Source organism: Mustelus asterias, chromosome 18 (genome assembly GCF_964213995.1).
Source record: "Mustelus asterias chromosome 18, sMusAst1.hap1.1, whole genome shotgun sequence".
Classification (NCBI taxonomy): Eukaryota; Metazoa; Chordata; class Chondrichthyes; order Carcharhiniformes; family Triakidae; genus Mustelus; species Mustelus asterias.
Window position 1 is genome coordinate 32,540,713 of NC_135818.1, and position 23,576 is coordinate 32,564,288.

At 54.5% G+C, this 23,576-nt stretch overlaps 1 protein-coding gene across 1 annotated transcript in view; it reads left to right on the forward strand.

Moving 5' to 3' along the window:
* Positions 1 to 9,723, forward strand: part of scfd1 (sec1 family domain containing 1) — a 451,124-nt gene extending 441,401 nt beyond the window's left edge. Inside the window, exon 24 of the mRNA XM_078233262.1 lies at positions 9,694 to 9,723. Coding sequence (XP_078089388.1) covers positions 9,694 to 9,723 — 30 coding nt within the window. The remainder of the gene's footprint in view (positions 1 to 9,693) is intronic.
* Positions 9,724 to 23,576: the final 13,853 nt, after the last annotated feature.

Consider the following 23,576-nt stretch of genomic DNA (forward strand, 5'->3'; position numbering starts at 1 on the left):
CTGCAGGGCGTGTGCGAGCTGCAGGGCGTGTGCGAGCTGCAGGGCGTGTGCGTGAGCTGCAGGGTGTGCGCGAGCTGCTGGGGGAGTGTGCGAGCTGCAGGGCGTGTGTGCGAGCTCCAGGGCGTGTGCGAGCTGCAGGGCGTGTGCGCGAGCCGCAGGGCGTGTGCGCGAGCTGCAGGGTGTGTGCGCGAGCTGCAGGGTGTGTGCGAGCTGCAGGGCGTGTGTGCGAGCTGCAGGGCGTGTGTGCGAGCTGCAGGGCGTGTGTGCGAGCTGCAGGGCGTGTGTGCGAGCTGCAGGGCGTGTGTGCGAGCTGCAGGGCGTGTGTGCGAGCTGCAGGGCGTGTGTGCGAGCTGCAGGGCGTGTGTGCGAGCTGCAGGGCGTGTGTGCGAGCTGCAGGGTGTGTGCGAGCTGCAGGGCGTGTGTGCGAGCTGCAGGGCGTGTGTGCGAGCTGCAGGGTGTGTGCGAGCTGCAGGGCGTGTGTGCGAGCTGCAGGGTGTGTGTGAGCTGCAGGGTGTGTGCGAGCTGCAGGGTGTGTGCGAGCTGCAGGGTGTGTGCGCGAGCTGCAGGGTGTGTGCGCGAGCTGCAGGGTGTGTGCGCGAGCTGCAGGGTGTGTGCGCGAGCTGCAGGGTGTGTGCGCGAGCTGCAGGGTGTGTGCGCGAGCTGCAGGGTGTGTGCGCGAGCTGCAGTGTGTGTGCTCGAGCTGCAGGGTGTGTGCGCGAGCTGCAGGGTGTGTGCGCGAGCTGCAGGTGGTGTGCGCGAGCTGCAGGGTGTGTGCGCGAGCTGCAGGTGATGTGCGCGAGCTGCAGGGTGTGTGCGCGAGCTGCAGGTGGTGTGCGCGAGCTGCAGGTGGTGTGCGCGAGCTGCAGGTGGTGTGCGCGAGCTGCAGGTGGTGTGCGCGAGCTGCAGGTGGTGTGCGCGAGCTGCAGGTGGTGTGCGCGAGCTGCAGGTGTGCGCGAGCTGCAGGTGGTGTGCGCGAGCTGCAGGTGGTGTGCGCGAGCTGCAGGGTGTGTGCGAGCTGCAGGGTGTGCGTGCGAGCTGCAGGGTGTGCGCGCGAGGTGCAGGGTGTGCGCACGAGCTGCAGTGTGTGTGCGAGCTGCAGGGCGTGTGTGCGAGCTGCAGGGCTTGTGTGCGAGCTGCAGGGCTTGTGTGCGAGCTGCAGGGCGTGTGCGAGCTGCAGGGCGTGTGCGAGCTGCAAGGCGTGCGCGAGCTGCAGGGTGTGTGTGCGAGCTGCAGGGTGTGCGCGCGAGCTGCAAGACATGTGCGAGCTGCAGGGCGTGTGTGTGAGCTGCAGGGCGTGTGTGTGAGCTGCAGGGTGTGTGTGTGAGCTGCAGGACGTGTGGGAGCTGCAGGGTGTGTGCGCGAGCTGCAGGGTGTGTGTGCGAGCTGCAGGGTGTGTGCGCGAGCTGCAAGACATGTGCGAGCTGCAGGGCGTGTGGGAGCTGCAGGGCGTGTGTGTGAGCTGCAGGACGTGTGGGAGCTGCAGGGTGTGTGCGCGAGCTGCAAGACATGTGCGAGCTGCAGGACGTGTGGGAGCTGCAGGGTGTGTGTGCGAGCTGCAGGGTGTGTGTGCGAGCTGCAGGGGGTGTGTGAGCTGCAGGGTGTGCGCGAGCTGCAGGGTGTGCGTGAGCTGCAGGGTGTGTGTGAGCTGCAGGGGGTGTGCGAGCTGCAGGGTGTGTGCGCGCTGCAGGGTGTGTGTGAGCTGCAGGGTGTGTGTGAGCTGCAGGGTGTGTGCGCGAGCTGCTGTGTGTGTGCGCGAGCTGCAGGGTGTGTGCGCGAGCTGCAGGTGGTGTGCGCGAGCTGCAGGGTATGCGCGAGCTGCAGGGTGTGTGTGTGAGCTGCAGGGTGTGTGCGAGCTGCAGGGGGTGTGTGCGAGCTGCAGGGTTTGTGCGAGCTGCAGGGGGTGTGTGCGAGCTGCAGGGGGTGTGTGAGCTGCAGGGTGTGTGTGTGAGCTGCAGGGTGTGTGTGCGAGCTGCAGGGTGAGTGTGCGAGCTGCAGGGTGTGTGCGAGCTGCAGGGTTTGTACGAGCTGCAGGGTGTGTGTGAGCTGCAGGGTGTGTGCGGGAGCTGCAGGGTGTGCGTGAGCTGCAGGGTGTGCGCGAGCTGCTGGGTGTGCGCGAGCTGCAGGGTGTGTGCGAGCTGCAGGGGGAGTGTGTGAGCTGCAGGGCGTGTGTGCGAGCTGCAGGGCGTGTGTGTGAGCTGCAGGGTGTGTGTGAGCTGCAGGGTGTGTGTGAGCTGCAGGGTGTGTGCGCGCTGCAGGTTGTGTGCGGGCTGCAGGGTGTGTGCGCGAGCTGCAGGGTGTGTGCGTGAGCTGCAGGGCGTGTGTGCGAGCTGCAGGGTGTGTGCGAGCTGCAGGGTGTGTGCGCTAGCTGCAGGGTGTGTGCGAGCTGCAGGGTGTGTGCGCGAGCTGCCGGGTGTGTGCGCGAGCTGCAGGGTGTGTGCGCGAGCTGCAGGGTGTGTGTGTGAGCTGCAGGGTGTGTGCGTGAGCTGCAGGGTGTGTGTGTGAGCTGCAGGGTGTGTGCGTGAGCTGCAGGGTGTGTGTGTGAGCTGCAGGGTGTGTGTGTGAGCTGCAGGGTGTGTGCGAGCTGCAGGGTGTGTGCGCTAGCTGCAGGGTGTGTGCGAGCTGCAGGGTGTGTGCGCGAGCTGCCGGGTGTGTGCGCGAGCTGCAGGGTGTGTGCGCGAGCTGCAGGGTATGCGCGAGCCGCAGGGTGTGTGCGAGCTGCAGGGTGTGTGCGCGAGCTGCAGGGTGTGTACGAGCTGCAGGGCGTGTGCGAGCTGCAGGGCGTGTGCGAGCTGCAGGGCGTGTGCGTGAGCTGCAGGGTGTGCGCGAGCTGCAGGGGGAGTGTGCGAGCTGCAGGGCGTGTGTGCGAGCTCCAGGGCGTGTGCGAGCTGCAGGGCGTGTGCGCGGGCCGCAGGGCGTGTGCGCGAGCTGCAGGGTGTGTGCGCGAGCTGCAGGGTGTGTGCGAGCTGCAGGGCGTGTGTGCGAGCTGCAGGGCGTGTGTGCGAGCTGCAGGGCGTGTGTGCGAGCTGCAGGGCGTGTGTGCGAGCTGCAGGGCGTGTGTGCGAGCTGCAGGGTGTGTGCGAGCTGCAGGGCGTGTGTGCGAGCTGCAGGGTGTGTGCGAGCTGCAGGGCGTGTGTGCGAGCTGCAGGGCGTGTGTGCGAGCTGCAGGGTGTGTGCGAGCTGCAGGGCGTGTGTGCGAGCTGCAGGGTGTGTGTGAGCTGCAGGGTGTGTGCGAGCTGCAGGGTGTGTGCGAGCTGCAGGGTGTGTGCGCGAGCTGCAGGGTGTGCGCGCGAGCTGCAGGGTGTGTGCGCGAGCTGCAGGGTGTGTGCGCGAGCTGCAGTGTGTGTGCTCGAGCTGCAGGGTGTGTGCGCGAGCTGCAGGGTGTGTGCGCGAGCTGCAGGTGGTGTGCGCGAGCTGCAGGGTGTGTGCGCGAGCTGCAGGTGATGTGCGCGAGCTGCAGGGTGTGTGCGCGAGCTGCAGGTGGTGTGCGCGAGCTGCAGGTGGTGTGCGCGAGCTGCAGGTGGTGTGCGCGAGCTGCAGGTGGTGTGCGCGAGCTGCAGGTGGTGTGCGCGAGCTGCAGGTGGTGTGCGCGAGCTGCAGGTGTGCGCGAGCTGCAGGTGGTGTGCGCGAGCTGCAGGTGGTGTGCGCGAGCTGCAGGGTGTGTGCGAGCTGCAGGGTGTGCGTGCGAGCTGCAGGGTGTGCGCGCGAGGTGCAGGGTGTGCGCACGAGCTGCAGTGTGTGTGCGAGCTGCAGGGCGTGTGCGCGAGCTCCAGGGCGTGTGCGGGCTGCAGGGCGTGTGCGCGGGCCGCAGGGCGTGTGCGCGAGCTGCAGGGTGTGTGCGCGAGCTGCAGGGTGTGTGCGAGCTGCAGGGCGTGTGTGCGAGCTGCAGGGCGTGTGTGCGAGCTGCAGGGCGTGTGTGCGAGCTGCAGGGCGTGTGTGCGAGCTGCAGGGCGTGTGTGCGAGCTGCAGGGTGTGTGCGAGCTGCAGGGCGTGTGTGCGAGCTGCAGGGTGTGTGCGAGCTGCAGGGCGTGTGTGCGAACTGCAGGGCGTGTGTGCGAGCTGCAGGGTGTGTGCGAGCTGCAGGGCGTGTGTGCGAGCTGCAGGGTGTGTGTGAGCTGCAGGGTGTGTGCGAGCTGCAGGGTGTGTGCGAGCTGCAGGGTGTGTGCGCGAGCTGCAGGGTGTGCGCGCGAGCTGCAGGGTGTGTGCGCGAGCTGCAGGGTGTGTGCGCGAGCTGCAGTGTGTGTGCTCGAGCTGCAGGGTGTGTGCGCGAGCTGCAGGGTGTGTGCGCGAGCTGCAGGTGGTGTGCGCGAGCTGCAGGGTGTGTGCGCGAGCTGCAGGTGATGTGCGCGAGCTGCAGGGTGTGTGCGCGAGCTGCAGGTGGTGTGCGCGAGCTGCAGGTGGTGTGCGCGAGCTGCAGGTGGTGTGCGCGAGCTGCAGGTGGTGTGCGCGAGCTGCAGGTGGTGTGCGCGAGCTGCAGGTGGTGTGCGCGAGCTGCAGGTGTGCGCGAGCTGCAGGTGGTGTGCGCGAGCTGCAGGTGGTGTGCGCGAGCTGCAGGGTGTGTGCGAGCTGCAGGGTGTGCGTGCGAGCTGCAGGGTGTGCGCGCGAGGTGCAGGGTGTGCGCACGAGCTGCAGTGTGTGTGCGAGCTGCAGGGCGTGTGTGCGAGCTGCAGGGCTTGTGTGCGAGCTGCAGGGCTTGTGTGCGAGCTGCAGGGCGTGTGCGAGCTGCAGGGCGTGTGCGAGCTGCAAGGCGTGCGCGAGCTGCAGGGTGTGTGTGCGAGCTGCAGGGTGTGCGCGCGAGCTGCAAGACATGTGCGAGCTGCAGGGCGTGTGTGTGAGCTGCAGGGCGTGTGTGTGAGCTGCAGGGTGTGTGTGTGAGCTGCAGGACGTGTGGGAGCTGCAGGGTGTGTGCGCGAGCTGCAGGGTGTGTGTGCGAGCTGCAGGGTGTGTGCGCGAGCTGCAAGACATGTGCGAGCTGCAGGGCGTGTGGGAGCTGCAGGGCGTGTGTGTGAGCTGCAGGACGTGTGGGAGCTGCAGGGTGTGTGCGCGAGCTGCAAGACATGTGCGAGCTGCAGGACGTGTGGGAGCTGCAGGGTGTGTGTGCGAGCTGCAGGGTGTGTGTGCGAGCTGCAGGGGGTGTGTGAGCTGCAGGGTGTGCGCGAGCTGCAGGGTGTGCGTGAGCTGCAGGGTGTGTGTGAGCTGCAGGGGGTGTGCGAGCTGCAGGGTGTGTGCGCGCTGCAGGGTGTGTGTGAGCTGCAGGGTGTGTGTGAGCTGCAGGGTGTGTGCGCGAGCTGCTGTGTGTGTGCGCGAGCTGCAGGGTGTGTGCGCGAGCTGCAGGTGGTGTGCGCGAGCTGCAGGGTATGCGCGAGCTGCAGGGTGTGTGTGTGAGCTGCAGGGTGTGTGCGAGCTGCAGGGGGTGTGTGCGAGCTGCAGGGTTTGTGCGAGCTGCAGGGGGTGTGTGCGAGCTGCAGGGGGTGTGTGAGCTGCAGGGTGTGTGTGTGAGCTGCAGGGTGTGTGTGCGAGCTGCAGGGTGAGTGTGCGAGCTGCAGGGTGTGTGCGAGCTGCAGGGTTTGTACGAGCTGCAGGGTGTGTGTGAGCTGCAGGGTGTGTGCGGGAGCTGCAGGGTGTGCGTGAGCTGCAGGGTGTGCGCGAGCTGCTGGGTGTGCGCGAGCTGCAGGGTGTGTGCGAGCTGCAGGGGGAGTGTGTGAGCTGCAGGGCGTGTGTGCGAGCTGCAGGGCGTGTGTGTGAGCTGCAGGGTGTGTGCGAGCTGCAGGGTGTGTGTGAGCTGCAGGGTGTGTGCGCGCTGCAGGTTGTGTGCGGGCTGCAGGGTGTGTGCGCGAGCTGCAGGGTGTGTGCGTGAGCTGCAGGGCGTGTGTGCGAGCTGCAGGGTGTGTGCGAGCTGCAGGGTGTGTGCGCTAGCTGCAGGGTGTGTGCGAGCTGCAGGGTGTGTGCGCGAGCTGCCGGGTGTGTGCGCGAGCTGCAGGGTGTGTGCGCGAGCTGCAGGGTGTGTGTGTGAGCTGCAGGGTGTGTGCGTGAGCTGCAGGGTGTGTGTGTGAGCTGCAGGGTGTGTGCGTGAGCTGCAGGGTGTGTGTGTGAGCTGCAGGGTGTGTGTGCGAGCTGCAGGGTGTGTGCGCTAGCTGCAGGGTGTGTGCGAGCTGCAGGGTGTGTGCGCGAGCTGCCGGGTGTGTGCGCGAGCTGCAGGGTGTGTGCGCGAGCTGCAGGGTATGCGCGAGCCGCAGGGTGTGTGCGAGCTGCAGGGTGTGTGCGCGAGCTGCAGGGTGTGTACGAGCTGCAGGGCGTGTGCGAGCTGCAGGGCGTGTGCGAGCTGCAGGGCGTGTGCGTGAGCTGCAGGGTGTGCGCGAGCTGCAGGGGGAGTGTGCGAGCTGCAGGGCGTGTGTGCGAGCTCCAGGGCGTGTGCGAGCTGCAGGGCGTGTGCGCGAGCCGCAGGGCGTGTGCGCGAGCTGCAGGGTGTGTGCGCGAGCTGCAGGGTGTGTGCGAGCTGCAGGGCGTGTGTGCGAGCTGCAGGGCGTGTGTGCGAGCTGCAGGGCGTGTGTGCGAGCTGCAGGGCGTGTGTGCGAGCTGCAGGGCGTGTGTGCGAGCTGCAGGGTGTGTGCGAGCTGCAGGGCGTGTGTGCGAGCTGCAGGGTGTGTGCGAGCTGCAGGGCGTGTGTGCGAGCTGCAGGGCGTGTGTGCGAGCTGCAGGGTGTGTGCGAGCTGCAGGGCGTGTGTGCGAGCTGCAGGGTGTGTGTGAGCTGCAGGGTGTGTGCGAGCTGCAGGGTGTGTGCGAGCTGCAGGGTGTGTGCGCGAGCTGCAGGGTGTGCGCGCGAGCTGCAGGGTGTGTGCGCGAGCTGCAGGGTGTGTGCGCGAGCTGCAGTGTGTGTGCTCGAGCTGCAGGGTGTGTGCGCGAGCTGCAGGGTGTGTGCGCGAGCTGCAGGTGGTGTGCGCGAGCTGCAGGGTGTGTGCGCGAGCTGCAGGTGATGTGCGCGAGCTGCAGGGTGTGTGCGCGAGCTGCAGGTGGTGTGCGCGAGCTGCAGGTGGTGTGCGCGAGCTGCAGGTGGTGTGCGCGAGCTGCAGGTGGTGTGCGCGAGCTGCAGGTGGTGTGCGCGAGCTGCAGGTGTGCGCGAGCTGCAGGTGGTGTGCGCGAGCTGCAGGTGGTGTGCGCGAGCTGCAGGGTGTGTGCGAGCTGCAGGGTGTGCGTGCGAGCTGCAGGGTGTGCGCGCGAGGTGCAGGGTGTGCGCACGAGCTGCAGTGTGTGTGCGAGCTGCAGGGCGTGTGTGCGAGCTGCAGGGCTTGTGTGCGAGCTGCAGGGCTTGTGTGCGAGCTGCAGGGCGTGTGCGAGCTGCAGGGCGTGTGCGAGCTGCAAGGCGTGCGCGAGCTGCAGGGTGTGTGTGCGAGCTGCAGGGTGTGCGCGCGAGCTGCAAGACATGTGCGAGCTGCAGGGCGTGTGTGTGAGCTGCAGGGCGTGTGTGTGAGCTGCAGGGCGTGTGTGTGAGCTGCAGGACGTGTGGGAGCTGCAGGGTGTGTGCGCGAGCTGCAGGGTGTGTGTGCGAGCTGCAGGGTGTGTGCGCGAGCTGCAAGACATGTGCGAGCTGCAGGGCGTGTGGGAGCTGCAGGGCGTGTGTGTGAGCTGCTGGACGTGTGGGAGCTGCAGGGTGTGTGCGCGAGCTGCAAGACATGTGCGAGCTGCAGGACGTGTGGGAGCTGCAGGGTGTGTGTGCGAGCTGCAGGGTGTGTGTGCGAGCTGCAGGCTGTGTGCGCGAGCTGTAAGACATGTGCGAGCTGCAGGGCGTGTGTGCGAGCTGCAGTGTGTGTGCTCGAGCTGCAGGGTGTGTGCGCGAGCTGCAGGGTGTGTGCGCGAGCTGCAGGTGGTGTGCGCGAGCTGCAGGGTGTGTGCGCGAGCTGCAGGTGATGTGCGCGAGCTGCAGGGTGTGTGCGCGAGCTGCAGGTGGTGTGCGCGAGCTGCAGGTGGTGTGCGCGAGCTGCAGGTGGTGTGCGCGAGCTGCAGGTGGTGTGCGCGAGCTGCAGGTGTGCGCGAGCTGCAGGTGGTGTGCGCGAGCTGCAGGTGGTGTGCGCGAGCTGCAGGGTGTGTGCGAGCTGCAGGGTGTGCGTGCGAGCTGCAGGGTGTGCGCGCGAGGTGCAGGGTGTGCGCACGAGCTGCAGTGTGTGTGCGAGCTGCAGGGCGTGTGTGCGAGCTGCAGGGCTTGTGTGCGAGCTGCAGGGCTTGTGTGCGAGCTGCAGGGCGTGTGCGAGCTGCAGGGCGTGTGCGAGCTGCAAGGCGTGCGCGAGCTGCAGGGTGTGTGTGCGAGCTGCAGGGTGTGCGCGCGAGCTGCAAGACATGTGCGAGCTGCAGGGCGTGTGTGTGAGCTGCAGGGCGTGTGTGTGAGCTGCAGGGCGTGTGTGTGAGCTGCAGGACGTGTGGGAGCTGCAGGGTGTGTGCGCGAGCTGCAGGGTGTGTGTGCGAGCTGCAGGGTGTGTGCGCGAGCTGCAAGACATGTGCGAGCTGCAGGGCGTGTGGGAGCTGCAGGGCGTGTGTGTGAGCTGCTGGACGTGTGGGAGCTGCAGGGTGTGTGCGCGAGCTGCAAGACATGTGCGAGCTGCAGGACGTGTGGGAGCTGCAGGGTGTGTGTGCGAGCTGCAGGGTGTGTGTGCGAGCTGCAGGCTGTGTGCGCGAGCTGTAAGACATGTGCGAGCTGCAGGGCGTGTGTGCGAGCTGCAGGGTGTGTGTGCGAGTTACAAGGCATGCAGAATGACGTGAACCATTTGTGGCGGGATTGGCTGCTGTTAGGAACAGCCTGAGTGAGGGCGCTGCTGAGGCTGAGGACAGTCGTCCAGCACCAGGACGTGAGGCATGTCTTTACTACGAGGAGACCATTCCCAACAGATGTCTCCGTGCAAGAAATTTATCTGCTTCAGAGCTGCAACTTAAGTCTTTGCCATTGTAAGGTGTAAGCGGACACAAATTTCTGTGATTCCTTAGATTAAATATTTCTTCGAATAAAATCAAATAAATGAAACAGGACAAAGCAGCACCCAGGCACAAAGTGTGAACAGTCAAGCAGGTCTTTTAAAACGCAGAAACAAGGCTGACAAAAGGACTCAGGAACTCACATTAGCATACCCTTCCATTTAATTAAATTGGCTCCAAGGATATCAGGAAGCCCTTATCAAACACTTCAGAAAGTCTCCGAGACTTGGAAGACTTCCTGATATCCAATTAAACACCTATTGTATAAGAAACCCCAGGGAAATTCTAGTCCATTGATAAACCCATCAGACAGAAACGATTACCATACCTAAACATCGATACTGTACTTAAAACATCAAACAGAATGGTCAGAGTCAAATACTGTAAACAAAACATTAACATTTGAATCATACAACGTGTCAAAGTTGGAGTATAACTGTAGCCCATTGCGGCGGCCTTTCAGAGTGCTTTCGGGACAGTGCTGTTTGTATGTCCTGATTGCACCTCCGTCGACGTTAATAAAGCTGTACCGCTGTTGGACCTGACTCTGAGTCCGAAATGGTCGTGTTCGCCCACTCGCGCTAACATAAGGCTACTCTGGCGATGTACTCTGGAGCGATACTAACAATTGTGGGGGTATTTGTGCCTATATTCTGTAGGAACTAGTCCACTCAGCTGTCCATCAGGGTGATTGAAAGACAGAGACCCAGTCTCATGGTGGAACTGGTTAAAACAAATAAACCTGGACTGGCTGGAAATATTTAATGTTCAGGATGGGGGATCCCAAGAGCTCTTATGTAAATATCAAGAGCTATTCCAGAGAGAATTGTGAAGTTTATTTATTTGTCACAAGTAAGGCTTACATTAACACTGCAATGAAGTTACTGTGTAACTCCCTTAGTCGCCACACTCCAGCACCTGTTCGCATCAATGCACCTAACCATTGAAATAGAAATAGAATCCCTACAGTACAGAAAGAGGCCATTTGGCCCATCGGGTCTGCACTGACCACAATCCCACCCAGGTCCTACCCCCATATCCCTACATATGTACCCACTAATTCCTCTAACCTATGCATCTCAGGACACTAAGGGCAATTTTTAGCATGGCCAATCACCTAACCCACACATCTTTGGACTTAGATTGAGTTAGATAAAAAGAGTTAAAGCTAAAATTTACTTAAACCCAGAGGCTACACCTAGGTTTTTCCAATCACATCCAGTGCCATATGTGTTACATCGGAAAGCAGAGATTGAACTGAAAAGATTGGAAGACCTGGGCATCATCAACCGGACATGGTTTTCTAAATGGGCCACGCCCATCATCCCGAAACCAGACCATACTGTGAGAACATACAGGGATTATAATTGACTGTAAACAGGGGAGCCCAGCTGGATCATTAGCCCCCTCCGAGGATCGAGGACTTCTGTGCTAAGTTTGCAGGGATCTTAAATATACCAAGCTAGACCTAAGTCATGCTGATCAACAACTGGAACATGAAGAGGACTGCAGAAAGTTAGTTGCAATAAATACCCACAAGTGGTTATATCAGTACACCCGATTGTCATTTGGTGTCTTGTCAGCCTGTGCCATTTTTCAATGCACTATGTGTTACAAATCCTTTAGTTGTAAATAGTTTCTTCTCGTTGAATAAATCTTGTTTTATACCTGCCATACCGAGGCATCACAAGTTATCACACTTCTAAATTCCAAACAGTACCGGACAACCTACTTAGCCTCTCTGCATAACAAAATCCTTCCATACCTGGGATCAACCTAGTGAACCTTCTCTGGGACTGCCTCCAATGCCAGTGCATTTTTCTTTAGATAAGGGAACCAATACTGTTCACAGTATTCCAGGTGTGGTCTAGTGCCTTGTTTTAGCAGGACTTCCCCTATCTTTATACTCCATTCCCTTTGAAATAAAGGTCAACATTCCAAGTATGTAACAAGAATACAGAGTACTGGGCTAATGGTGAGATACTTGGTAGTGTGGATGAGCAGAGAGATCTCGGTGTCCATGTGCATAGATCTCTGAAAGTTGACACCCAGGTTGATAGGGTTGTTACAAAGGCGCACAGTGTGTTAGCTTTTATTGGTAGAGGGATTGAGTTTCGGAGCCATGATGTCATGTTGCAGCTGTACAAAACTCTGGTGCGGCCGCACTTGGAGTATTGCGTACATTTCTGGTCGCCGCATTATAGGAAGGATGTGGAAGCATTGGAAAGGGTGCAGAGGAGATTTACCAGGATGTTGCCTGGTATGGTGGGAAGGTCTTATGAGGAAAGGCTGAGTGACTTGAGGCTGTTTTCGTTAGAGAGAAGAAAGTTAAGAGGTGACTTAATAGAGGCATACAAGATGATCAGAGGATTAGATAGGGTTGACAGTGAGAGCCTTTTTCCTCGGATGGTGATAGAACATAGAACATTACAGCGCAGTACAGGCCCTTCGGCCTGCAATGTTGCGCCGATCTGTGAAACCAATCTAAAGCCCATCTAACCTACACTATTCCAATATCATCCATATGATTATCCAATGACCCTTTAAATGCCCTTAATGTTGACGAGTCCACAATTGTTGCAGGTAGGGCATTCCACGCCCTTACTACTCTCTGAGTAAAGAACCTACCCCCGACATCTGTCCTATATCTATCACCCCTCAATTTAAAGCTATGTCCCAGGACCTACTAACAGTAAGCAGGTCTGACAGCTGCTGCCCCAATCAAGGGAACTCACTAGGTGTTAACATGGTCCCTCACACTGCATGGATTCTGCATTGTTCCTTTGATGGGAACCCATCTCGTGATAGTTAGGAGGCTGTTCCTCCCCTGTCTGGCTGAACTGCAAACCATAGCTGGAAAGCAATGCAGTGATTGCACCCATGTCTATGCTTCAAGGGTCTGCAATGGGGAACCATCTCCGCCCACCTGTATGGTCTCCTTACCTGCTGTGGCACGGATGTCAACCGTCATCAACCCATTGAGGTGACACATGGCACCGGGGATGGTGTCAGGTTGCCAGCTTCCAGACTTATGGTGACACTGGTTACTGGGAGGGAGTATAGAATCATAGAAGAATCATAGAAACCCTACAGTGCAGAAAGAGGCCATTTGGCCCATCGAGTCTGCACCAGCCACAATCCCACCCAGGCCCTACCCCCACATCCCTACACATTTTACCCGCTAATCCACGCATCCCAGGACACTAAGGGGCAATTTTAGCATGGCCAATCAACCTAACCCGCACATCTTTGGACTGTGGGAGGAAACCGGAGCACCCGGAGGAAACCCACGCTGACACGGGGAGAACGTGCAAACTCCACACAGACAGTGACCCAAGCCGGGAATCGAACACAGGTCCCTGGAGCTGTGAAGCAGCGGTGCTAACCACTGTGCCACCATGCCAAGTAGGGGGGCTGGGATGGATATCCGTAACGGTACTAAATATTTCTCACTCTTCCCCCCCCCCCCCCCCCCCCCCACAACCCCAGAATGCCAGTGACACCCTCAGGGGGTTATGGCGATAAGGCCTGGGTGGATTGTTGTCGCTGCAGGTCAGATGGGCTGAATGGCCTCCCTCTGTACTGTCAGGATTCTATGATTCCATTCAATGATGAACACCACTATTAGGGATTAGGATCTGTGAAGAGTTGTCTTTGTTTGAAGTTGGCCGGAGCAGACCAACCATCTGCTGGGCAATTTTGATGCCTGGACTGGAATGTTTCTGCTATGCAAGAAAGGTAACGTTCCAAATGCTTGCTAACTTTGAAACTGGAGGAAGATAGCATGTGACCAGCTGGAGCCATCCTGTCAGCTCAGCAATTGTTCATTTTGAAAAGAAATGACTTTATAAAGTAGCCCGGCTGACGAACATATGTCACAAGAGCTGGATGCTGCACAGGCGGCATTTAAGACATTCACTGAATGCTGAGTCCTGCTAAAAGAGGAAGCCTGAGGGTGAAAACTTGGAAGGTGGTGGACTCCTGTGCAGGTTACCTGCTGAGTGTGAATTCACCGTGCGGTTTGTGAACAATGAACTTCCTCGGTAACTAGAACCTTTTCCGTTTTCATGACCACGACTTGGCTACATGCTTTCATCTGGGTTAATTAATAAATTGTTTATTAATTGGACTTCTGAGTATTTACATGGTTTCTCAGAACCCTGCCTATATCAACGCCCAACCCCTTGCGACATCACGATATATTTTCTTTCACACTTCACTTGTTGGGAGAAATCGATCTCTCCATCACAACGGATCGATCCCTGTCTTCCCCTGCCAACTTGATGGCATCTTCCTCAAATCAAATGAGCTCCTGGATGTCAGCCACTCCTCCTCTAATGGGGGAATCACTCCCTCTTGTTGTGGTTTGCATGAAGACAAATGGATGGAATGTGTTGAGAAGAGATGGAGCAGAGTTTGGGAAGCATGTATACCTGCAGGGAGTACTGAGCCCTCCCCAGGAAGGGCTCAGGATGGAGTTTGTGCAGCCTGATAGATGAGATGCTGGTGATGTTAAAGTTTCCATGTGACAATCAGTGCTGATGTCTCTCTCACTAGTATTGTATAAGAACCCTGAGCAGTGTAACCCTTACTGCCATTATGAGGTGGTGAGTTTAGAGTGAATAGAAGATAGACCACATAGCTGGCAGAGCAGATGAGATCATTCATCCTCTTCCTGCTCTGTAGGGCATTTTGTTGCTAGTTTCCTATGACACAGAGATCTCTGTGACAGCCTCCCAGGAATGCAAGGTGAGGTTGGAATGAACTTCTCGGTTCCATTCCCTGGGAAGAGGACATACTAATGTTAGCTTCAGATTAGAGCCTCAAGGGAATTGTGGCTGAACCTTGAGGTTATAGTCTTTCTCCTGTGGGCCATCTCAGGAGCTAACCAAAACACAACAGGGCTGATGAGAGTGAATGTGTTCCGCTGGCATTTAAATATGGAGCCAGGACCTTCAACCCCATTAGGTGAAGGTTGAATGGCTGAATTGGTGTCCTCCCCATCATTTGATTTGGAGAGATGCTAACTAGTGAATAATTAATGACCTTCCAAATGTGAGATCGGGTGCGATATCCCACCATGCCATCCAGCAGGGAACATGCTGCATGCCCTGCCGACCAATATACTTAATATCCAGAGGGGAAAATTCTGTCCAATATCTTTTTAACAAGTCTGAGGAGCATCTGTCTTTTCATTTCTGTTATCCCTTCCATGTAACCAGTTTATTGTTCACTATCACTTCTCATTCCTCTCCAGCTTCTGTGTTTTTTAGATCTTTCTTTTCCTCTATTTATTTCTCTTTCTGTTCTTGGTTTCACAATGAATTCATTTTTTCTTATTTCTGGCACTGTTAATTTCACAATCTTTCAACCTCACAAGTTAAGGGGATATAAAGGTGCTTACCCTGCTCACTCAGATTCCTTGATGTGACTACAGGCTGGCTTCTCCAGCCCAATGCGGCCCCAGATTGCACAGACTGCATGGGGTTGGAGAATTGTGGGGTTGGACCTCGTGTGTTTAGCTGTGGTTTCTTCAACGGGAATAAGTGGTCTGCACAAAGAGGAAGTGAAACCACTTATTTCCTTTTCATAGAGTCATACAGGTTTACAGCATGGAAACAGGCCTTTTGGCCCAACTTCTCCATGCTGCCCTTTTTTTAAATGACTAAGCTAATCCCAATTGCCTGTGCTTGGCCCATATGCCTTGATAGCCATCTTACTCATGTAACTGTCGAAAGGCTTTTTAAAAGACAAAATTGTACCCGCCTCTACTACTGCCTCTGGCAGCTCGTTCCAGACACTCACCATCCTCTGTGTGAAAAAATTGCCCTCTGGACCCTTTTGTATCTCTCCCCTCTCACCTGAAACCTATGTCATCTAGTTTTAGACTCCCCTACCTTTGGGAAAAGGTATTGACTATCTAGCTGATCTATGCCCCTCATTATTTTATAGACTTCTATAAGATCACCCCTAAGCCTCCTACGCTCCAGAGAAAAAAGTCCCAGTCTATCCAACCTCTCCTTATAACTCAAACCATCAAGTCCTGGTAGCATCCTAGTAAATCTTTTCTGCACTCTTTCTAGTTTAATAATATCCTTTCTATAATACTTCGGTGGTCGGTAAGTTGATGGAAAAGGTCCTCAGGGATAGGATTTACGACCATTTAGAAAGATGCAGCTTAATCCGGGATAGTCAGCACAGATTTGTGAAGGGCAAGTCTTGCCTCACAAATTTGATAGAATTTTTTGAGGAGGTAACTAAGTGTGTAGATGAAGGTAGTGCAGTTGATGTCATATACATGGATTTTAGTAAGGCGTTTGATAAAGTCCCCCATGGTCGGCTTATGAAGAAAGTAAGGATGTGTGAGATAGAGGGAAGTTTGGCCGATTGGATAGGTAACTGGCTATCTAACAGAAGACAGAGGGTGGTGGTGGATGGAAAATTTTCGGACTGGAAACCGGTTACCAGCGGAGTGCCACAGGGATCAGTGCTTGGTCCTCTGCTATTTGCCATTTTTATAAATGACTTGGAGGAGGGGGCTGAAGGGTGGATCAGTAAATTTGCTGATGACACCAAGATTGGTGGAGTAGTGGATGAGGTGAAGGGCTGTTGTAGGCTGCAAAGAGATATAGATAGGATGCAGAGCTGGGCTGAAAAATGGCAAATGGAGTTTAACCCTGACAAATGCGAGGTGATTCACTTTGGTAGGACAAATTTAAATGTGGATTACAGGGTCAAAGGTAGGGTTCTGAAGAATGTGGAGGAACAGAGAGATCTTGGGGTTCATATCCATAGATCTCTGAAGGTTGCCACTCAAGTGGATAGAGCCGTGAAGAAGGCCTGTAGTGTGTTGGCGTTCATTAACAGGGGGTTTGAGTTTAAGAGCTGTGGGGTTATGCTGCAACTGTACAGGACCTTGGTGAGACCACATTTGGAATATTGTGTGCAGTTCTGGTCACCTCACTATAAGAAGGATGGAAAGAGTGCAAAGGAGATTTACCAGGATGCTGCCTGGTTTGGAGGGTAGGTCTTATGAGGAAAGGTTGAGGGAACTTGGGCTTTTCTCTTTGGAGCGGAGGAGGTTGAGAGGAGACTTGATAGAGGTTTATAAGATGATGAGGGGGATAGATAGAGTGAACGTTCAAAGACTATTTCCTCGGGTGAATGGAGTGGTAACTAGGGGGCATAACTATAGGGTTCATGGCGGGAGATATAGGAAGGATGTCCGAGGTAGGTTTTTTACTCAGAGAGTGGTTGGGGTGTGGAATGGACTGCTTGCAGTGATAGTGGAGTCAGAAACTTTAGGAACATTTAAGAAGCTATTGGATAGGCACATGGAGTACTTCGGGATGATAGGGAGGAAATAGCTTGATCTGGGTTTCAGACAAAGCTCGGCACAACAACGTGGGCCGAAGGGCCTGATCTGTGCTGTACTGTTCTATGTTCTATGTTCTATAATAGGGTGACCAGAATTGTTCACAGTATTCCAAGTGTGGCCTTACCAATGCCTTGTACAATTTCAACCAGACGTCCCAACTCCTGTATTCAATGTTCTGACCAATGAAATCAAGCATGCCGAATGCTCTCTTCACCACCCCATCTGCCTGTGAATCCACTTTCAATGAGCTATGAACATGCACCTCTAGATCTCTTTGTTCTGTAACTCTCCCCAATGCCCTACCATTAATTGAGTAAGTCCTGCCCTGGTTCGATCTACCAAAATGCATCACCTCGCTTTTCTCTAAATTACACTCTATCTGCCATTCATCAGCCCAATGGCCCAATTGATCAAGATCCCGTTGTAATCCGAGATAATTTTTTCATTGTCCACTATGCCACCAATCTTGGTGTCATCTGCAAACTTCCTAACCATGCTTCCTAAATTCTCATCCAAATCATTGATATAAATGACAAATAACAGTGGACCCAACACAGGTCTCCAGTTTGAAAAACAACCCACTACAACCACCCTGTGGCTTCTGTCATCAAGCCCATTTTGTATCCATTTGGCTACCTCACCCTGGATCTCGTGAGATTTAACCTTATGCAACAACCTACCATGCGGTACCTTGTCAAAGGCCCTGCTAAAGTCAACATCAACTGCACTGCCCTCATCTACCTTCTTGGTTACCCCTTCAAAAAACTCAATCAAATTTGTGAGACATGATTTTCCACTCACAAAGCCATGCTGACTGTTCCTAATCAGTCCTTGCGTCTCTAAATGCCTGTAGATCCTGTCTCTCAAAATACCTTCTAACTACTTACCCACTACAGATGTGAGGCTCACTGGTCTGTCGTTCCCAGGCTTTTTCCTGCAGCCCTCTTTAGACAAAGGCACAACATTTGCCACCCTCCAATCTTCAGGCACCACACCTGTGGCTGTCGATGATTCAAATATCTCTGCTAGAGGACCCGCAATTTCCTCCGTAGCCTCCCACAATGGCCTGGGATGCACTTCATCAGGTCCCGTGGATTTATCTACCTTATGCGCTTATGACATCCAGCACCTCCTCTCTGTTATATGTACACTCCTCAAGACATCACTATTTATTTCTCCAAGTTCCCTAACATCCATTTCCTTTGAAAACCAACCACAGCTGTCAATCAGGCTTAGAGTCTTTGTAAATATTGCAGTAGAGGTACTTGAGATGCATTCAAGTGTGAAGGCAAAGGCAAATAAACACAGCTGACTAGAGGATGAGGAGAAATCCATTAAGCTGTCAATCAAAACCTATTTGAAAGCACTACATTTTTAAATTCACAGATATCAAAGGTTTTCAGTGCATAGAGAGGGTTTCAAACATTTGAGCTTGCTAGGAAGGCTCTGAGAGTTCAGCTAAAAGCTATGTGAAAACATTGGGGGTGAGTGCTCAGTTGTGAAGACTGAACTGCCCACTCCCCCCCCCCCTCCCCCACCAGTGAAATCAGCTTCTCCTCTCTGTCAGAGGACTTCAAAGGGATCTGCTTACACCTGTAGCTTCTGATAGAGAGAAAGGGAAATCTCTGCTTCAGAATGAACTGCTGCAATGATTTAAAAGTCTGCCATGTGGAGAAAAAAGCCACGGGATACAGGTCTCTGGCACAGAGTCTGTCCCTGTTGCTGAGAAGGGAAGGGGGGAGAGGAGTAAGAACATAAGAACATAAGAAATAGGAGCAGGAGTAGGCCATCTGGCCCTTCGAGCCTGCCCCGCCATTCAACAAGATCATGGCTGATCTGAAGCGAATCAGTTCCACTTACCCGCCTGCTCCCCATATCCCCTAATTCCCTTATCGATCAGAAAACTATCTACCCGTGATTTAAACATATTCAACGAGGAAGCCTCCACCACTTCAATGGGCAGAGAATTCCAGAGATTCACTACCCTCTGAGAGAAGAAGTTCCCCCTCAACTCTGTTCTGAACCGGCCCCCCCCTTATTTTGAGGCTGTGCCCTCTTGTTCTGGTTTCCCTTCTAAGTGGAAAGAATCTCTCCACCTCTACCCTGTCTCGCCCCTTCATTATCTTATATGTCTCTATAAGATCACCCCTCATCCTTCTAAACTCCAACGAGTACAGACCCAATCTGTTTAATCTCTCCTCATAAGCTACACCCGTCATCTCCGGTATCAACCTGGTGAACCTTCTCTGCACTCCCTCCAAGGCCAATATATCCTTTCGCAAATAAGGGGACCAAAACTGCACACAGTACTCCAGCTGCGGCCTCACCAGTGCCTTGTACAGTTGCAGCAAGACCTCCCTGCTTTTATATTCTAAAAGAGTAGAGCATTAGTCATTGGGGACTCCATAGTTAGGGGGACAGATAGGAGATTCTGTGGGAACGAGAGGGACTCGCGGCTGGTGTGTTGCCTCCCAGGTGCCAGAGTCCGTGATGTCTTGGATCGTGTTTTCAAGATCCTTAAGGGGGAGGGGGACCAGCCCCAAGTCGTGGTTCACATAGGCACCCAAGACAAAGGTGGGAAAAGAGATGGGGATGTAAGGCAGAAATTCAGGGAGTTAGGGTGGAAGCTTAGAGCTAGAACAAATAGAGTTGTTATCTCTGGTTTGTTACCCGTGCCACGTGCTAGCGAGGAGAGGAATAGGGAGAGAGAACAGTTGAACACGTGGTTACAGGAATGGTGCAGGAGGGAGGGATTCAGATACCTGGATAATTGGGGCTCATTCTGGGGTAGGTGGGACCTCTACAAACGGGATGGTCTTCACCTGGACCAGAGGGGTACCAATATTCTGGGGGGGGGAAATTTGCGAAAATGCTCTTCGGGAGGGTTTAAATTAATTCGGCAGGGGAATGGGAACCTGAATTGTAGCTCCGGTGTACAGGAGGATGTGAGTGGTGAGGTCATGAATAAGGTTTCAAGGTCGCAGGAGTGTACCGGCAGGCAGGAAGGTGTTTTGAAGTGTGTCTACTTCAACGCCAGGAGCATCCGGAATAAGGTGGGTGAACTTGCAGCATGGGTTGCTACCTGGGACTTCGATGTTGTGGCCATCTTGGAGACATGGATAGAGCAGGGACAGGAATGGTTGTTGCAGGTTCCGGGGTTTAGATGTTTCAGTAAGATCAGGGAAGGTGGTAAAAGAGGGGGAGGTGTGGCATTGTTAGTCAAGGACAGTATTACGGTGGCAGAAAGGACGTTTGATGAGGACTCGTCTACTGAGGTAGTATGGGCTGAGGTTAGAAATAGGAAAGGAGAGGTCACCCTGTTGGGAGTTTTCTATAGGTCTCCGAAAAATTCCAGAGATGCAGAGGAAAGGATTGCAAAGATGATTCTGGATAGGAGCGAAAGTAACAGGGTAGTTGTTATGGGGGACTTTAACTTTACAAATATTGACTGGAAATGCTATAGTTCGAGTACTTTAGATGGGTCAGTTTTTGTCCAATGTGTGCAGGAGGGTTTCCTGACACAGTATGTAGATAGGCCAACAAGAGGCAAGGCCACATTGGATTTGGTACTGGGTAATGAACCAGGCCAGGCCAGGCGTTAGATTTGGAGGTAGGTGAGCACTTTGGTGATAGTGATCACAATTCGGTTACGTTTACTTTAGCGATGGAAAGGGATAGGTATATACCGCAGGGCAAGTGTTATAGCTGGGGGAAAGGAAATTATGATGCGATTAGGCGAGATTTAGGATGCATAGGATGGGGAAGAAATCTGCAGGGGATGGGCACAATTGAAATGTGGAGCTTGTTCAAGGAACAGCTACTGCATGTCCTTGATAAATATGTACCTGTCAGGCAGGGAGGAAGTGGTCGAGCGAGGGAACCGTAGTTTACTAAAGAAGTTGAATCTCTTGTGAAGAGGAAGAAGGAGACTTATGTAAAGATGAGACATGAAGGCTCAGTTAGGGCGCTTGAGAGTTACAAGTTAGCCAGGAAGGACCTGAAGAGAGAGCTAAGAAGAGCCAGGAGGGGACATGAGAAGTCTTTGGCAGGTAGGATCAAGGAAAACCCTAAAGCTTTCTATAGGTATGTCAGGGATAAAAGAATGACTAGGGTAAGATTAGGGCCAATCAAGGACAGTAGTGGGAAGTTGTGCGTGGAGTCCGAAGAGATAGGAGAGGCGCTAAATGAATATTTTTCGTCAGTATTCACAGGAAAAAGACAATGTTGTCGAAGAGCACACTGAGATACAGGCTATTAGAGTAGACGGGATTGAGATTCATAAGGAGGAGGTGTTAGCAATTCTGGAAAGTGTGAAAATAGATAAGTCCCCTGGGCCGGATGGGATTTATCCTAGGATTCTCTGGGAGGCTAGGGAGGAGATTGCAGAGCCTTTGGCTTTGATCTTTATGTCGTCATTGTCTACAGGAATAGTGCCAGAAGACTGGAGGATAGCAAATGTTGTCCCCTTGTTCAAGAAGGGGAGTAGAGACAGCCCTGGTAATTATAGACCAGTGAGCCTTACTTCTGTTGTGGGCAAAGTTTTGGAAAGGATTATAAGAGATAGGATTTATGATCATCTAGAAAGGAACAATTTGATTAGGGATAGTCAATACGGTTTTGTGAAAGGTAGGTCGTGCCTCACAAACCTTATTGAGTTCTTTGAGAAGGTGACCAAAGAGGTGGATGAGGGTAAAGCAGTTGATGTGGTGTATATGGATTTCAGTAAAGCATTTGATAAGGTTCCCCATGGTAGGCTATTGCAGAAAATACGGAGGCATGGGATCGAGGGTGATTTTGCAGTTTGGATCAGAAATTGGCTAGCTGTAAGAAGACAGAGGGTGGTGATTGATGGGAAATGTTCATCCTGGAGTTCAGTTACTAGTAGTGTACCGCAAGGGAGTGCTGCTCGGGCTGCAGTAGAGTGTGACAGTTGGTGTCTCAGTGAGGGAGTGCTGCTCGGGCTGCAGTGGAGAGTGACAGTTGGTGTCTCAGTGAGGGAGTGCTGCTCGGGCTGCAGTGGAGAGTGACAGTTGGTGTCTCAGTGAGGGAGTGCTGCTCGGGCTGCAGTGGAGAGTGACAGTTGGTGTCTCAGTGAGGGAGTGTTGCTCGGGCTGCAGTGGAGAGTGACAGTTGGTGTCTCAGTGAGGGAGTGTTGCTCGGGCTGCAGTGGAGAGTGACAGTTGGTGTCTCACTGTGGGAGTGCTGCTCGGGCTGCAGTAGAGTGTGACAGTTGGTGTCTCACTGAGGGAGTGCTGCTCGGGCTGCAGTAGAGTGTGACAGTTGGTGTCTCACTGAGGGAGTGCTGCTCGGGCTGCAGTAGAGTGTGACAGTTGGTGTCTCAGTGTGGGAGTGCTGCTCGGGCTGCAGTGGAGAGTGACAGTTGGTGTCTCAGTGTGGGAGTGCTGCTCGGGCTGCAGTAGAGTGTGACAGTTAGTGTCTCACTGTGGGAGTGCTGCTCGGGCTGCAGTAGAGTGTGACAGTTGGTGTCTCAGTGAGGGAGTGTTGCTCGGGCTGCAGTGGAGAGTGACAGTTGGGGAAGTGTGGGGAAGTTTTTTGTTTTCTTTTTTTCTTGCTGGTAATGGCTTCAGGGATGGCAGTTCAGGCAGTATGCTGCATCTCCTGTGGGATGTATGTGGTGAGGAAATCCAGTAGTGTTTCAGGAGATTTTAGTTGTAAGAAGTGCATTAGATTGCAGCTTCTGGAGGAGCGTGTAAAGGAGCTGGAGGGGGAGGTAGAGGAACTCCGCATAATTCGGGAGGCGGAGGTGGAAGTTGATAGGAGTTATAGAGAAATAGTAACTCCTAGAAATGAGGCTTGGGTCAATGCCAGGAGGAGGGGTAAGAAGCAATCGGGAAGACAATCCCCTGGGGCGGTTCCCCTCCATAATAGGTTTTCGGTGCTGGAGGCTACAGTTGAGGAGGAATCAACTGAGCATAGAGAGCAGATCTCTGGGGGTGAGCCGAGTGAGAAAGCTCAGGTGGTTAGGGGCTGTAAAAGACTGGGCCTTGTGATTGGGGACTCCACAATTAAGGAGACAGATAGGAGGGTCGGAACTAAAGGTAGGGACTCAGGGTTGGTGTGTTGCCTACCAGGGGCTGGGGTCCGGGATGTGTCTGACAGGGTATTCAGGACTCTTAGGGGGGAGGGAGATAAACCACAAGTTATTGTACATGTGGGGACACACGACATAGGGAGGATAGGGGAAGGGGATATTAGGCAGGGATTTATGGAGTTGGGGTGGAAACTAAAGGCCAAGACTGACAGAGTGGTTATCTCTGGACTCTTGCCTGTACCACGGGATAGTTTAGAGAGGAATAGGGAGAGGGAAGGTTTGAATTCATGGCTGAGGGGATGGTGCAGGAGGGAGGGGTTCAGGTACTTAAGCAATTGGGGCTCGTACTGGGGAAGGTGTGACCTCTATGAGAAGGATGGTCTACACCTTAATCAGAAGGGGACCAATATCCTGGGGGGTAAATTTGCTAAGGCCATGCAGGGAGGTTTAAACTGATTCGGGGGGGGGGAGGGATCCTGAGTAGTGGGGCTGAAAGTGAGGGATGCATGGATGGGGACTGCAATGCACGGCATTGCAGAGGTGGGGTGGAGCAGGGTTTGAAATGTGTATACTTCAATGCCAGGAGTATTCGCAATAAAGTGGGTGAACTTGCAGCGTGGATCAGTACCTGGGACTTCGATGTTGTGGCTATTTCAGAGACATGGATAGAGCAGGGGCAGGAATGGATGCTGCAGGTCCCGGGGTTCAAATGTTTTAGTCGAAGTAGGGAAGGAGGTAGAAGAGGGGGAGGGGTAGCATTATTGGTCAGAGATTGTATCACAGTGTCAGAGAGGAGGTTTGATGAGGACTTATCTGTTGAGGTAGTATGGGCGGAGATTAGAAATAGGAGAGGAGAGGTCACCCTGTTGGGAGTCTTTTATAGACCTCCTAAAAGTTCTAGAGAGGTTGAGGAAAGGATTGCGGAGTCAATCCTGCTTAGGAGTGAAAGTAATAGGGCAATTGTTATGGGGGATTTTAACTTGACTAATATTGACTGGAATTGTTATAGCTCTAGCTCGTTAGAGGGGTCAGTTTTTGTTCAAAGCGTGCAGGAAGGTTTTTTGACTCAGTATGTAGACAGGCCAACTAGAGGTGAGGCTATATTGGATCTGGTGCTGGGAAATGAGCCAGACCAGGTGCTAGACTTGGAAGTTGGTGTGCATTTTGGTGATAGTGACCACAATTCGG